Source organism: Trachurus japonicus, chromosome 14 (genome assembly GCF_045865225.1).
Source record: "Trachurus japonicus isolate A0001 chromosome 14, Traja_1.0".
In the NCBI taxonomy this organism is placed as follows: Eukaryota; Metazoa; Chordata; class Actinopteri; order Carangiformes; family Carangidae; genus Trachurus; species Trachurus japonicus.
This window is the reverse complement of record NC_140920.1, coordinates 9,723,532-9,737,598: the sequence shown is the minus strand read 5'-3', so window position 1 is coordinate 9,737,598 and position 14,067 is coordinate 9,723,532. Positions and strand designations below refer to the sequence as shown.

General features: G+C 38.6%; 2 protein-coding genes across 3 annotated transcripts; both read left to right on the top strand.

Annotated features, from left to right (window-relative positions):
- The first annotated feature begins 2,527 nt into the window (after positions 1–2,527).
- LOC146974240 (collagenase 3-like) lies at positions 2,528–7,088 on the top strand. Of its 2 annotated transcripts, XM_085797396.1 has the most exons (10): positions 2,528–2,641; positions 2,786–3,033; positions 3,114–3,262; positions 4,290–4,418; positions 4,520–4,681; positions 4,844–4,973; positions 5,756–5,889; positions 6,003–6,162; positions 6,267–6,370; positions 6,788–7,088. In XM_085797396.1, the coding sequence occupies exons 1-10, from the start codon at positions 2,528–2,530 to the stop codon at positions 6,895–6,897; spliced, it is 1,440 nt and encodes a 479-aa protein (XP_085653522.1). In that variant the 3' UTR covers positions 6,898–7,088. The 2 variants fall into 2 exon arrangements, with proteins under 2 accessions (XP_085653522.1, XP_085653521.1); XM_085797395.1 differs by lacking the exon at positions 2,528–2,641.
- Positions 7,089–8,354: 1,266 nt separating this feature from the next.
- Positions 8,355–14,020, top strand: LOC146974239 (stromelysin-1-like). The gene is made up of 10 exons (XM_085797378.1): positions 8,355–8,531; positions 10,323–10,570; positions 10,666–10,814; positions 11,911–12,036; positions 12,127–12,288; positions 12,444–12,597; positions 12,708–12,838; positions 12,979–13,138; positions 13,238–13,341; positions 13,428–14,020. Exons 1-10 carry the CDS (start codon positions 8,433–8,435, stop codon positions 13,529–13,531), a joined length of 1,437 nt encoding a protein of 478 aa, XP_085653504.1. The 5' UTR covers positions 8,355–8,432; the 3' UTR covers positions 13,532–14,020.
- The last annotated feature ends 47 nt before the right edge of the window (positions 14,021–14,067 follow it).

Here is a 14,067-nt window from a genome sequence, read left to right as displayed (position 1 = left end):
AATAATAATGGCAAAAAAAAAAATGATGTTAAACACACACACATACAAAAGGATGTAGGGTTGTATTACAAATTTACCCCACCAGTAGAAATGACTGATTTCGTGAAACCTCTCTTTGTGAACGACCATTTACTGAAATCAAGCTGAGTGAGATGTGGCAGCAACTCATTTGGTTTTTTATTCCATACGTCTAAAAACTGAAAATAAAAACACAAACAGTAGCATTAAGCAGACACGAACCAAATGTTGACACAAGATCATCACGTCAGATACTGTGAAGAAGGATCAGTGTTTAGTCTCGTCCACCTGATGACTATCTGGCCATGGGACGAGTGGGAGGTGGGTTGGGGGATTTTCAGTATTGTGAGCTCAAAACTGTGTGGAAGAGAAGTTCCTCCTTCCCCCTCCTGTGTGTGTGTTTGACCTACTAAGAAGCAGCATGAAGCCAAAACCGTAACAGTGATGAATAATAAACTAGTGACTGACTGACTGACCGATGAATAAGCATGGGGCCAGTAAAAGTGTTGATATCAGCATATAATCCACAGTAAGTTCTATTTATGTCTAGTTTGTGGTATTTCATTGGAAATGAATTAGGTGCTCGTGTTTTTCTTGCAACATATCCATCCTCACTGACTGTCTGTGTTTAGTGTTGGCCAATCTGAAGTTGCTCAATGAAGAAGATACTCCATCGAATCCATCGTCCCATCCAATGTGGAAACAGCAACCGCAGAGTCAACAACATTTACGCAAGACAACAATGTTCAAATGTCACTTTGGTAGATGCATAAATACAAACATATACATATACCAGTCAAAAGTTCAAAGTGGAGACATCAAAGTTATGATTTGTGTAGTAAGCAAAAAAGGGTTACATGCTGTCATTCCGACATCTCACCACTCTGACATACCGCTATTCCGACATGCGAACGTCCCACCATTCCGACAAGGCTTTCAATATAAGGAAATGTGCGTTACTCAACAGGTGACTCCCTTCTTTAAGACATGCTGATAGAGGAATACCAACATGGTTGTGTGTAATTACGCAGCAGAGCGCAGACAGGGACTAGTCTGCCTGTCTAGTCTACCTGCTCTTTTTACTAAACTTAACCAACTCCTTTCTTTATTGCCTAAGCCCAAACATGTGCAAAATCGGAAAAATACTCTATTAAAGGAATTGTCGGAAAGGCAGGATGTTTAAAAGAAAAAAATACTGTCATTCCGACCATAGGAGGCAAAAATTGTCAGAATGAAGTGTTGCCATTTAGACAATTCGAGGTCTATGTTGGACTGGTGGGATGTCGGAATGGCAGTTGCCCCCCAAATGTAACTGGACATAGTTGGTATAAAGCATGAACAACTCCTCTATGATGTGGAAAACAACCAACAGATGATGCCCTAATTATGAGATGATGAGTCAGGTGATGGTAATCTTGATGGCATGTACAACTACTTTATAACCTGTTTCCAGTGTGACCTCTGGTTTCAGGCCAGAGGGAACAGGGCTTTTGTTCATGACATGACACAGCATGTCCATGTTTGCTCACAAAGCACATCACAGGAGCGGTATAGCCTGAGGCTGAGAGAGCACAGCGGCTGAGCAAAGACCCTTAAATTCATCACAAAAAGAGGTTGCGCTTCAACAAAAAGGATCAGTCAAATCAGAATGCTGAACCAAAGACTTAATATGAAGCAAAAAGCTTGCAAAAACTTGCAATGGTAGCACATCTTAATTAGTAAATTTGAGGGCAAGATACTCACTTTTCACATGGTATTCTGGCTCACAAAACACACAAAAACACACTGATGCGTTTCAGCTATACAGCCTTCATCAGAGCGTACCCTTAAATTCATATACTATGAAAGTTTATTATGTCCGTATGAAATAGTTTCCTTTTTTCTTTTCTTTCTTTTCTTTTTTAAATTCATGTCGTACTGTCACTGAGGTAGAATGTCAGCATGTATAACTCATGATATAACTTGAGGCATCACATCTTACAAAAATCTGCAGACATGTTCAAAATGAAAGGATAAATTCTCAGACAATAAGTGTTACTGTAACTTCCTCATATACTCCTACAGCTTCATCATACTCCCACATAGACAATCTATATGTAGGAGTATGAAGATAGCATTGACAAAGAAATTTATACTAACAGTATCTGTTTGAGTTTGTAACTTACAATTATTGTATTTATTAATAATATCACACATTTCTTTCAACTTTCATATCTCTTATCCTATTTATCCAGTTAGTACCTACAATATTTGTTTGATATTGTTCCAGCCTGGGCAGTCATATGTGTGATCTATGTGATGTCGTCACCATTACAATCCTGTTGTGGAAACTGTTTTGTTGGCTGAGTAATCAAAGCAATCTTCCAGCTTGGTCATCCATACATGGACTGTCGCTCCAGTCTGTGACTCAAAACAAGAGTTGCCCAACACGCCCACTCACTCCTTAACAGATCCCCTCCTCAGCCTATTTAACAGCCAATTCCCCGGGGAGGGGAGACTCACAAGTTGCATGCAACGAGGAAACATGAGGTCTTTCAGCCTGAGCATTTTACTAAGCCTGGCAGGTGCAGTGTACTCCCTGCCAGTATCAGACATCACTGTGCAGGATGAAACTTTTGCAGAGGTTTGTGTGTTTAATTTACTTTATATTATCATCTATATATTTCAGATGACTTTATGCTGTGTATTTTGTGAACTGTAATCGTTGAAAATACTATTACTGACTGACGACAAAGTATTAAAACCTCTTTTTTTTTCTTTTTTGCAGAGCTACCTGAAGAATTTCTTTAACCTAACTGAGCAAAGGGGTCCAAGTAGCAGACGGGGGATCAACCCACTGACCAAGAAGCTGACTGAGATGCAGAGATTCTTCGGTCTCCAGATCACCGGGACGCTGGACGCTGAGACCATGGATATGATGAAGAAGCCCCGCTGTGGCGTTCCAGACACCAAACTCGAGCGTTTCTCCACATTTGGAAACAACCTCAAGTGGGAGAAAAACAGCCTCACCTACAGGTGAGTGACCTGGACTGAAAATGTGCCTGTTGTTGTCCATTTGATAATATTGTTGTTAACCATATTTTTCTGTCATGTAGGATTGAGAACTACACACCTGACATGTCGGTGGCCGAGGTGGATGACTCTATAGTGAAAGCTCTGCAGGTCTGGGCCAAAGTCACTCCTCTGAGGTTCACCAGGATCAACAGTGGCACTGCTGACATCATGATCTCCTTTGGGCGTCGATGTGAGTAGAAAAAAACAGAAAAACTCTCAGTTATGTGAGAAGTAAAGACACTAAAGTTACATTTTTATCAATATATATATATATACATCTAGTAAAAGTATTCATCATGCAGGATACATTGATTTATTACTTTTGTATATTATAATATGAATGCATACTGTACGCACAGTCTAAATCTTAATTCTGCTCTCACGGAGCCTTTACACACTGCAAAAACTCAAACTCTTACCAACAACATTTGACTTATTTCTAGTCTAAACAATCTCATTCTACTTAAAATAAGACTCATCACATAAAAAGTAGCTTATTTTTTAGACACTTAAGTAGAAAAATCTGATAGTGGAGCAAGTTTTTCTTTCTTATTCAAGCACAAAAAACTTGCTTTCACTGGCAGATTTTTCTGCTTATTTTAAGTGAAAATGTGTTTGAAACAAGTAAAAATTATCTAAAAACAAGATAATTTTTAGATGATGAGTCTTATTTTAAGTGGAAAGAGGTTAGTATTGAGTAGAAATGAGACATTTTGACAAGAAATAAGACAAATATTCTTGGAAAGATTTTGGGTTTTTGCAGTGCAGCCTTTACAGCCAAGGAGTCTAGAGTCCTTGTTGACACCTTTGCTAGGACATTATGTAATATTTGAGTGACACTTATCGCATCCTGACTGGCAGGGGATCATACAGTACAGCCGGATGTTGTGTATGTCACTCAACACAACAAAGAGACATCAGTGATTATGTGTGACATGCCTGCACTTGCAGCTGTTTCAAGGTACAGAAGGGTGTTAAAAATGTTGTGTTTTCCTTGGCTCAGGCTTGTGGTCGTGGTGATACTTCACATAGCATCACAGCTATACATGTCAGCCAATACGATGTACCAATACGATGCATTAGTATCAGCCTTTCTCATTTGTTGAATTTTACAGAAACACAATTGTGTGGTGGAGAAAATAAGAAAAATATCACAGTACACTTACTAGCACAAATATATTTTCCAAAATCTGACATTTACATGCTTTTCTCAACAGCCCATGGAGATTATTACCCCTTTGATGGCCCTTATGGCACTCTTGCTCATGCCTTTGCACCTTCTTCTGGAATTGGAGGAGATGCTCATTTTGATGATGATGAGAGATTCACTTTTCGCTCCAATGCAGGTATGTAAGTTTGTGTAGAGAGACAGCATTATGTAATTCTTGTACCATGAGCCCTTATACAGACAGAATGCTTACCTGTAAAACTTTGCTTTCTGTTGTAGGCTTTGTCCTCTTCATGGTAGCTGCCCATGAGTTTGGCCACTCTCTGGGCTTGTCTCACTCTGATGATCCCGGCGCTCTCATGTACCCTACGTACTCATACAGAAACCCTGACACCTTTGTTCTGCCCCGGGACGATGTGAATGGCATCCAGTCTCTCTACGGTACAGTAATTACTACCTGACTGGATTATAACTGTACAAACAACTCTTCAAAATCTCAAGGAATCTCTTGCATAATCCTTGGGAGACACCGCTCAACTCTTGTTGCAACATGATGCAGGGGTTTCCTCAATACATGACTCATTTTGTTCGTTCCTCCCTTAGGTCCAAATCCCGAGAAGGATCCCTCTGTAACTGATCCTCAGCGTCCCACCACCCCTGATGCCTGTGACTCAACCATGGTATTGGATGCTGTCACTTCCCTGCGAGGAGAGATGCTCTTCTTCAAAGACAGGTAACAGACAAACTGTACAGTAGCATGCTTAAAGGGATAGTTCACCCAAAATTGAAATTTCACCCAATTCTCACCCTCATGTCGACTAAGGGCTGGGAGAAGTTTCAGAGTCCTCCGTGGCTTCTCTGAGTTACAGGGGGTCTCGGCGTAGCAGTGCATGTCCGTATAACGGTTGCAAATGGATACCAACTTTCTTCGCAACAAAAAGACACACCAAAAAACATCCAAATACCTCCATGCTGCTCATATGTAATGTCCGTCTTGTATTGAAGCCCCGAAATGCAAAATTGTCCCAAAAAAAATTAAATAAGTCTATATTTCAAGCTTGTTTGTAGCGGAAGCTCCTCTTCCCAGCTGGTCAAATTTGGACGAACCAGGTTCTGTCCTCTTCCCAGTTCATCCAAATTCTTCCGCTGCAAAACAAGCTTGAAATATAGACTTATTTAATTTTTTTCCGGACAATGTCACATTTCGTGGCTTCAATTTAAGACGGACATTACATACGAGCAGTATGGAGGTATTTGGATGTTTTTTGGTGTGTCTTTTTGTTACGAAGACAGTTGGTATCCATTTGCAACCGTTATATGGACATGCACTGCTATGCCGAGACCCCCTGTAACTCAGAGAAGCCACGGAGGACTCTGAAACTTCTCCCAGCCCTTAGTCCACATGAGGGTGAGTAGATAATGAGTGAAATTTCAATTTTGGGTGAACTATCCCTTTAAACATCTGAATCCAAAGTCTATTTCTCACTATGAGTACCTTTTTTTTTATGTTCTCAGCTTCTTCTGGCGTAGCTACCCCCAGAGCAACAGACCCCAGCAAACTCTCATCACCAACTTCTGGCCCAATGCCCCTGTCAATGTTGATGCTGCCTTTGAAAGTCCTAGGTTGGACAGAATTTTCCTCATTAAAGGTATTGTATGTCTCTCTAAATCTGACACAATTTAATATTTATCTGAGCAGATTTTTCAGTTTTTTAGTTTCTAACCATTTGTTCTTCTTTTTTTTATCTTTTCAACTTTGTAGATAATAGAGTTTGGGCCTACAGCGGCTATAGTCCAGTACGGGGCTATCCTAAGAGGCTGACCAAGTTCGGTCTGCCAAGAAATGTGAGGAAAATCGATGCTGCACTCTACGATGTTCAATCTGGCAAAACTCTCTTCTTCGTTGGGAACTATTACTACAGGTGTGTTCAGAGTGTAGCCTATATTCACTTCTGATTTCTGAATAATCAATTCTTTACACGTTACCCTTATTGAATATTTCTAAACAACGTCCATGTTTCTTCAGTTATGATGAGTCCAGAAAGGCTATGGACCAGGGATTCCCCAAACGTATTGATCAGACCTTCACTGGACTGACCAACAAAGTGACAGCAGCTTTCCAGTACAGAGGTAAGCACTGAAATGACAAGGTGTTCTAGGAATTTGAGAAAAATGAATTAGCCCTCATTTTATCTTTTCTACTTTCAAAAGAAAAGAAAAGCCCTACATTTTACTCCGTAGACTTACTCAATTTCTTGTTAGATGAGAGCATCAGTACTCATGTCTGTACATGAAACATCAAGCCGATCAAAACTCATGTTGCGTCTCGTTTATTCAATGTGTACAAAAATCAAAGTTTAAAAATGACAAGATGTTGGATTGATTTGGTTGGGTGCAGTAACTTCCTTGAGTCCCCAACGAATGAAGAAACAAGAAAATGAAACAGTCCAGCAAGAAAATGTTCCCATCTAATGCTCCACAGAGGGCAAATGTGTGTACATTATTTTCCAAAATGACAGACACTGATGTTGAGCCTCTTTTCTGCAGGTTTTACCTACATCTACAGTGGACCCTACATGTTTGAGTATGACCTGAGGTCTGGCAGACTGTACCGTGTGTTGAGGAACAGCTACTTCTTGCGCTGCACCAACTTCTAGATCATCTAAAGTACTGTCTGTATCCACTCCTGTAGAATGATAATGAATGTACAAATGACAGTGTTAGAATGGTACATTATAAATATTTCTTCTATTCTGAATACTATATTTTTAATATTTAATTCTATCAAATGTATTTCAAGCTGTAAACATGTAAAGAGTATATGAATAAAGTTGGATACTGTTTTTATACATGTCTTGTCTATATTTTTGTGTAACTCATAACTCACGGTTGTTGCTTTTCATGATCGTGAAAGTGATGAAGATTTATGTTTGCCTCTGTGCTGACTGTAGTAAAAAAAATGGCTTTAATTAGAACTGTAAATGCAGGAAATTAACTTTGAGTCTTTGAGCTAAATACATGCAAATGTGACAGAAAGCTGACCCTCAGTTCAATATGAGATCTTACATTTACTGAAATCTTCTCAAATTAATTTAATTTATGTACAGTACTGTACATTTGTTTCTTTATTCTGTTGAGGACATCGGTGCCCAGGCTGTGTGTGTCACGGTTAATAGTGAACATGATAAAAAGCTAAGTTTAACCACGAGCTAATGGCTGAGAATAATGATAATAGTTCTAATATAGTTCTAATATGACAAAATGCGGTTAAAAAGACTGTGTCATAGTTATAATAGTGAACATGATAAAATTGTATGTTTAAGAGCTTATGAATGAAAAATAATAATAATTCATGGAAAGACCTGATTAAAAAGATAGTTCATAATTTCCATATGAAATTCGGTAGAAAGAGTGAGTTAAAAAAGAATAATAATTAATTGTTTTCATGTGTCTTGAGTTAAAAAAAGGTTAAAATGATGATTGATCATCCATTCTCAATCCCATCCCATGCTCAACTGCTTTTCACTTATAGATAAAAAATTGTTATTTTATATCACTTTTTGTTTACAACCTTGTACTAACCTTTGATCAAAATTCACTTGTATTAGTTAGTTCTGGAACTTCAATTGTGTTTTTATTTTCCTTATCAAGTCTCTCTTCACCTCTCTTTATCATAATAGCAGTGTTTACCATTATTATCCGTTGTTTTAGTGTTATCGTCACTATTATGGTTATTGTTGCTATCACAGTTAGCATCATTATTGTTATCATCACCGGCAAAGACAAATATTTCACCAACACCTTCACAAAACTTGTGAAAACACAGAAACACTTGCCGTTATCTTTCATCTAAAACAACAACACACTGCATTCCCGCTCGTGGCCCGTATTATATCATCCCTGATCAGCACCATGTCCACACAGGCCCAAACACTGACTTGAATCTTCTATTTCCTCTGTCATTCCTGCAGTTATCTCTCTCTCCTGGTGCTCTGATGGGCCTGTTCTAACACTTGCAGGAATGTTTTGGTGTCCCATCTTGCATGTGTATCTGCTCTCACACCCAAACCATCTCACAAATAATAAATCTGAGTGTTTCAGGAAATAAAGAGCTAGTCTATTCCCAATCAGCGGATGAGCGGGGTCTGAGAGGGAGAACAATTATTCCTTCTTTTCAGAGGAAGAAGGAATCATGGAAGGTGCACTGGCTGTGTTGGTAGTGGTGATTGTGGCACTCTGTGGAGCCGTTCCCACCGCTTCACCCAGCCAGGACGAGCTCTCTAGAGCCCAGGTAAACATCTGGTGTTCTCTGAGTTGAAATATTGCTGGTGTTATAGTTAACCTTGTATCATGTGAGAAAAGCGCTTTCACTTGTTCTTTGTGGTATTTTCAGTGAAGGCGTAATTTCAAATATGTTGGGGAAAATATTAATGTGAGTGAATATACAAGGTGTCGATGATGCCAATAAATGGTCATTGTTATTATAAGAAGGAAAGTAAACTTGACTAAAGTTACAATGTGATTTCACTGCAAAAACTCAAAATCTTTCCAAGAATATTTGTCTTATTTCTTGTCAAAATGTCTCATTCTAGTCAAAACTAATCTCTTTCCATTTAAAATAAGACTCATCAGCTAAAAATGTAATTGTTTTTAGATAATTTTCACTTGTTTCAAACTAATTTTCACTTGAAATAAGTAGAAAAATCTGCCAATGAAAGCAGGTTTTTTGTGCTTGTGATAAGAAAGAAAAACTTGCTCCACTATCAGATTTTTCTAATTATTTCAAGCGAAAATATGCTTGAAAGAAGTAAAAAGTGTCTAAAAATAAGCTACTTTTTATGTGATGAGTCTTATTTTAAGTAGAATGAGATTGTTTTGACTAGAAATAAGACAAATATTCTTGGTAAGAGTTTGAGTTTTTGCAGTGTTCAGGATGGGTCCACTCACTGCAAAAACTCAAAAATCTTACCAAGAATATTTGTCTTATTTCTAGTCAAAATGTCATTTCTAGTCAAAACAAATCTCATTATACCTAAAATAAGACTCATCACATAAAAAGTAGCTTGCTTTTAGACAATTTTTACTTTTTACTTTACTTTAAATCCGATAGTGGGGCAAGTTTTTCTTTCTTATTACAGGCACAAAAAACTTGCATTAACTGGCAGATTTTTCAACTTATTTCAAGTGAAAATTTGTTTGGAATAAGTGAAAATTATCTAAAAACAAGTTAATTTAATAATAATTAATAATCTCAACTCAACTCTACTCAACTCATTTAATTTTTAGGTAATGAGTCTTATTTTAAGTGGAAAGAGATAGTTTTGACTAGAAATGAGACATTTTGACAAGAAATAAGACAAATATTCTTGGAAAGGTTTTGTGTTTTTGTAGTTGTCTGTTAACATCCACAGTCACTGGTGAGAGCAGTGTGGTTTAAAGGATCTTGAATCCTGGAGCTAATGGTCGTTCGTTCTGTAGCTACATTGACATACATTTAACAGTTTGTTTACTCTGGAGTAAAAAAAAAATTACTCAAGGCATCAATTATTGCCCTTTTTCCATCATCCATCTGATTTCATGCTGAGCACAGCACAAGTCGTTTTTCACACAACAACGGGACACAAGACATGAGTTGTTATTGTGCTCAGGAGTTGGAGCTTCAATCTCTATAATCCCTGCAATATTTACAAAGGTTCCGCTAAAAATGATTGTGCTGTAAAGAAATCCTGACAAATGAATGGTCCCCAAGGATAAAATAATAAAACTAATCCCAGTTTGACACTTCAAGGGAAAGGAAATACTGGGTTGGTTTATGCTGCAGGGGAATGAACAACTGGAATTATATAACTAAGCAAACAATAGACTACAGTGTATGAAGCCTCTGAATCCTAAAGGGCCAATTTCTGTCCATGTAGATACATTAAATGGTAATTGCAGTAAAAAACAAAGACATCTTTCTATCATCTTTCTTCACAATCCATTGTTTAAACATGAATAGATAAATTACTAATTAGTCAGATTTGTCTCCTGAGGACTTTTTACTGGATAATTAGAATTGTTTATTGTTGCTTTCTTCATCCAGGACTATCTGTCACAGTTTTTCTCTGATGTTGGTGTCAGTGCCCCCGACACCGTCTGGCGCAGCTCTCTAGATTCATTTGACGACTCGCTCAGAAAAATGCAAGACTTCTTTGGCCTGGAGGTGACGGGACAGTTGGACTCCAACACCCTGGAAGTGATGGCTCGCCCCCGCTGCGGTTTCACAGACGTATCCAGCTATGGCCACTTCGACGGTCGACCAAAGTGGGAGAAGAATGAGATCACATACAGGTACGAGTTCCTCTGTTCCTGCATACATTTCTTTCTCCTAAAGATCCTGTTATGAAGGCTCTTCAAAAGCATTTTTTACTCTCACACTGCTGCAGGATAATTGACTACACACCAGACTTGAGTCAAAGTGACGTGGATGAAACCATCGCCAAGGCTCTGAAAATCTACAGCGATGTCATCCCTCTGGATTTTAAGAAGATTAGCAGCGGCAGAGCTGACATTATGATCACATTCAGGAGTCGAGGTAGTTGAGAAGTACCTTTGGTGTCTTTGAGAGGATGTTTGATTGTGATAATGGTAACTTCACTTCACACTGGTACTGTCACAACTGGATTACTGTGCGATGGTGTGGTCGGGAACATCGAAAACTAATTTAGGGAAGCTACAACAGGCTCAGAATAGAGCAGCTCGCGTTGCCCTTGACTGTACGTTAAGATCCAACATTAATGAGTCTGACATGCATGTCCAAATTGACTGGCTGAAAGTAGATGCAAGGTTAAAATCATCTCTAATCTCCTTTGTGAGAGACATTTATTATTTTAAAATCCCTGATTGCCTATATGAACAACTTACACTCAGTGCTGATACACACTCATATCCCACCAGACATGCAATTAGTGCAATTAGTGGTAAATACTGTGTTCCAAAAGCAAAAACAAACTAAATTTATGTTGAATGTTTGTCTTATGGAGGACCACTTGACAAGCCCTTAGGGGTTTTTTTGGTTTCTCCTGCACATTTGCTTTATCTACTGTATACTTTGTATGTTTCTTGTCGTTGTCGTTCCACTTTTTTAATATGCTGTTTTATACATATTTTATGTGCTAAATAAAAATACAATACAATACAACTTCAAACAACAAACAGTGCTCTACAGAGCCATTGCTGAATGGAATTCTCTTCCGGGTCACATCTCTAAAACCCAGAGCAAGGTCAGTTTCAAAAAACAGGTGAAGAAACACCTAATGACAGCTCACAAAAGGTTGTAGTGTACCCATAAATGATCTATTTCCTATGTGTGTCGCTGTATCTGAGTGTGTGTTTTGACACTGTATATGATGATTCCTCACAAAATCACATGTGTCCCTATATCTGATTAGATGTTTAGATTATTGGCTATATGCTGTTGATTTTATATACTGTATGTTGTCTATGTAAATATTTTGTTATGTTTTGATTGTGTATTTCTGAATTGTATTTTTATTTTTATCCTATTATTTTTATTGTTACACTGATCGGACCCCAGGAAGAATAGTTGATGTAAACTACATCAGCTAATGGGGATCCAAATTAAATCAAATCAAATCAAATCAAATCTCCTCTCTTCTCTCATAAACCAGACCATGGAGATTTTAATCCATTTGATGGGGAAGGTGGAGTCTTGGCCCACGCATTCTCCCCTGGGGAAGGCAACGGAGGCGACGCCCACTTTGATGAGGATGAAAGATGGACTCTAACCTCGGCAGGTGCTGACATTTAAGGAAACATTATGATTGAGATGTTCCCACAACTGATTGACGATCCATAACTTTTTCAATGTGTGTGTGTGTATATAGGATCCAACCTGTTCTTGGTGGCAGCCCATGAGTTTGGCCATGCACTGGGACTGGCCCACTCTCAGGTCAAGACCGCGCTCATGTACCCCACCTACCAATATGTGAACACAGATGGGTACATCCTGCCAGATGACGACAGACAGGGAGTACAAGCTACTTATGGTGAGAGCCAGAATTAATAATTTTTTTTTTTTTAGCAGTTTAGGGGTTGTTATTTCACAGAAACAGTATTTTTCCATGAAGAAATTGACAAATTCCTTCAAATATCTTCACCAGCACCATTACTTCTGTTAATAAATCTTTTCACGTCTTTAAAGGAATCAGGGAAACATCGGTTGAACCTGACCCCAAACCGCAGCCTCAACCTGAACCTGAGCCAGATCCTGAACCGAGACCAGACAGGTGCAGCAGATTCCTGAGTTTTGATGCTGCCACCACCATTCAGAGAAATCTATACTTCTTTAAAGATGGGTGAGGCATTTATGCAGTCATGCAGGTTTCACATGCTACTCCTGAGATGAAAAAAAAATTGGATGTTAAAGGTAGAATTTCAGTTTTTCTCTTTTGTATTTCTTTGCCAGATATTACTGGATCCGTAGCCGCTCCTGGGATGGTATCTATATGAGGAAAATTCAATCTACTTGGCCTGGAATCGACAAAGTTGATGCTGCTTATGAGTATAAGAGAAGCAATACCGTCATTTTATTTAAAGGTACAAAATCAACCTAATGGACAGTAAGCCTTTTTGTTGGTTTTTGAACATTAAATATAACAACAATAATTAAATAAATGGCATTATTGGTTTGGATCATACTGTACATATAAGTAACTCATGACTGTTCCATGCTGTAGGGAGTCAGTATTGGAAACTCAGCGGAAGAATTCTCCTCCCTGGTTATCCCAAGCCTATCACTGACTTTGGCTTCCCGTCATCGGTGACCGAGGTAGATGCTGCTGTCCATGTGTCATTTACAAGCAGAACCCTCTTGTTTGTGAACAACAAATACTGGAGGTGAGCAATGTGAATTCCCATTAACATATAGGCTGGATCCTCCATAGACAGACAGAAGCAGATGTATTAATGAACAATTCTCACGTTACAATACTCTAGCTACAATGAAAGGACTGGCAGCATGGATGATGGGTATCCAAAGTTCATAAGCACAGATCTGCCTGGGATTGGCCTTCGAGTGGATGCTGCTTTTGAGAATAAAAGTAGGTGAAACAGTGAAAGTATACAGCCCCTCTGCAGCATTATGTTCCTGTTTGACCTGTTATCAATGATGTGTTACCTTTTCCAGGGAACCTGTACTTCTCATATGGAGCCACACAGAGAGAGTACGACTACATTCGGAGAAGATCTGTTCGCACTCTGCTCAACAATAAATGGATGGATTGCGACTAAATAATAGCCAAATCAAACACACATACACACACACACACACACACATGCATCCACGTTGTACACACAGGCATGCACACACACTTACAAGCTTGCCGTAGCTTTCTAGTAGAAATCTGCAAGTAAAAACATAGTTTGAAAGAGAAATATTGTATAAAATTTAATGATAATGCTGTAGGCAACTGCTTGTTGGTAGCTAATGAGTTCTTGTGTATGTGTCTCAAGGTGATTTAATCAAGCATTAAAGTGGTGGGGGAAAAAAAGATAAACTGTGTAGGTATAATAATACTAGAATAATGTCAATATTGCAATCATGATCTTTACAACATGACCTCGGAAGAGTTGTTGCAGAAGGAAAAGCAAAACAGTTGTCATCATAAGATCCTTGAATGCACAGGAGCTGCTGAGACAACATGCAGTCAGATGCAGGCCAACATGCTTCACAGACAGAGAAATGCATTGAAATAGACATTAAAAGACAACAAAGAAGAGTTTGACCTTTTCTTCACGATAGGCTATAAATCAAATATCATTCACAG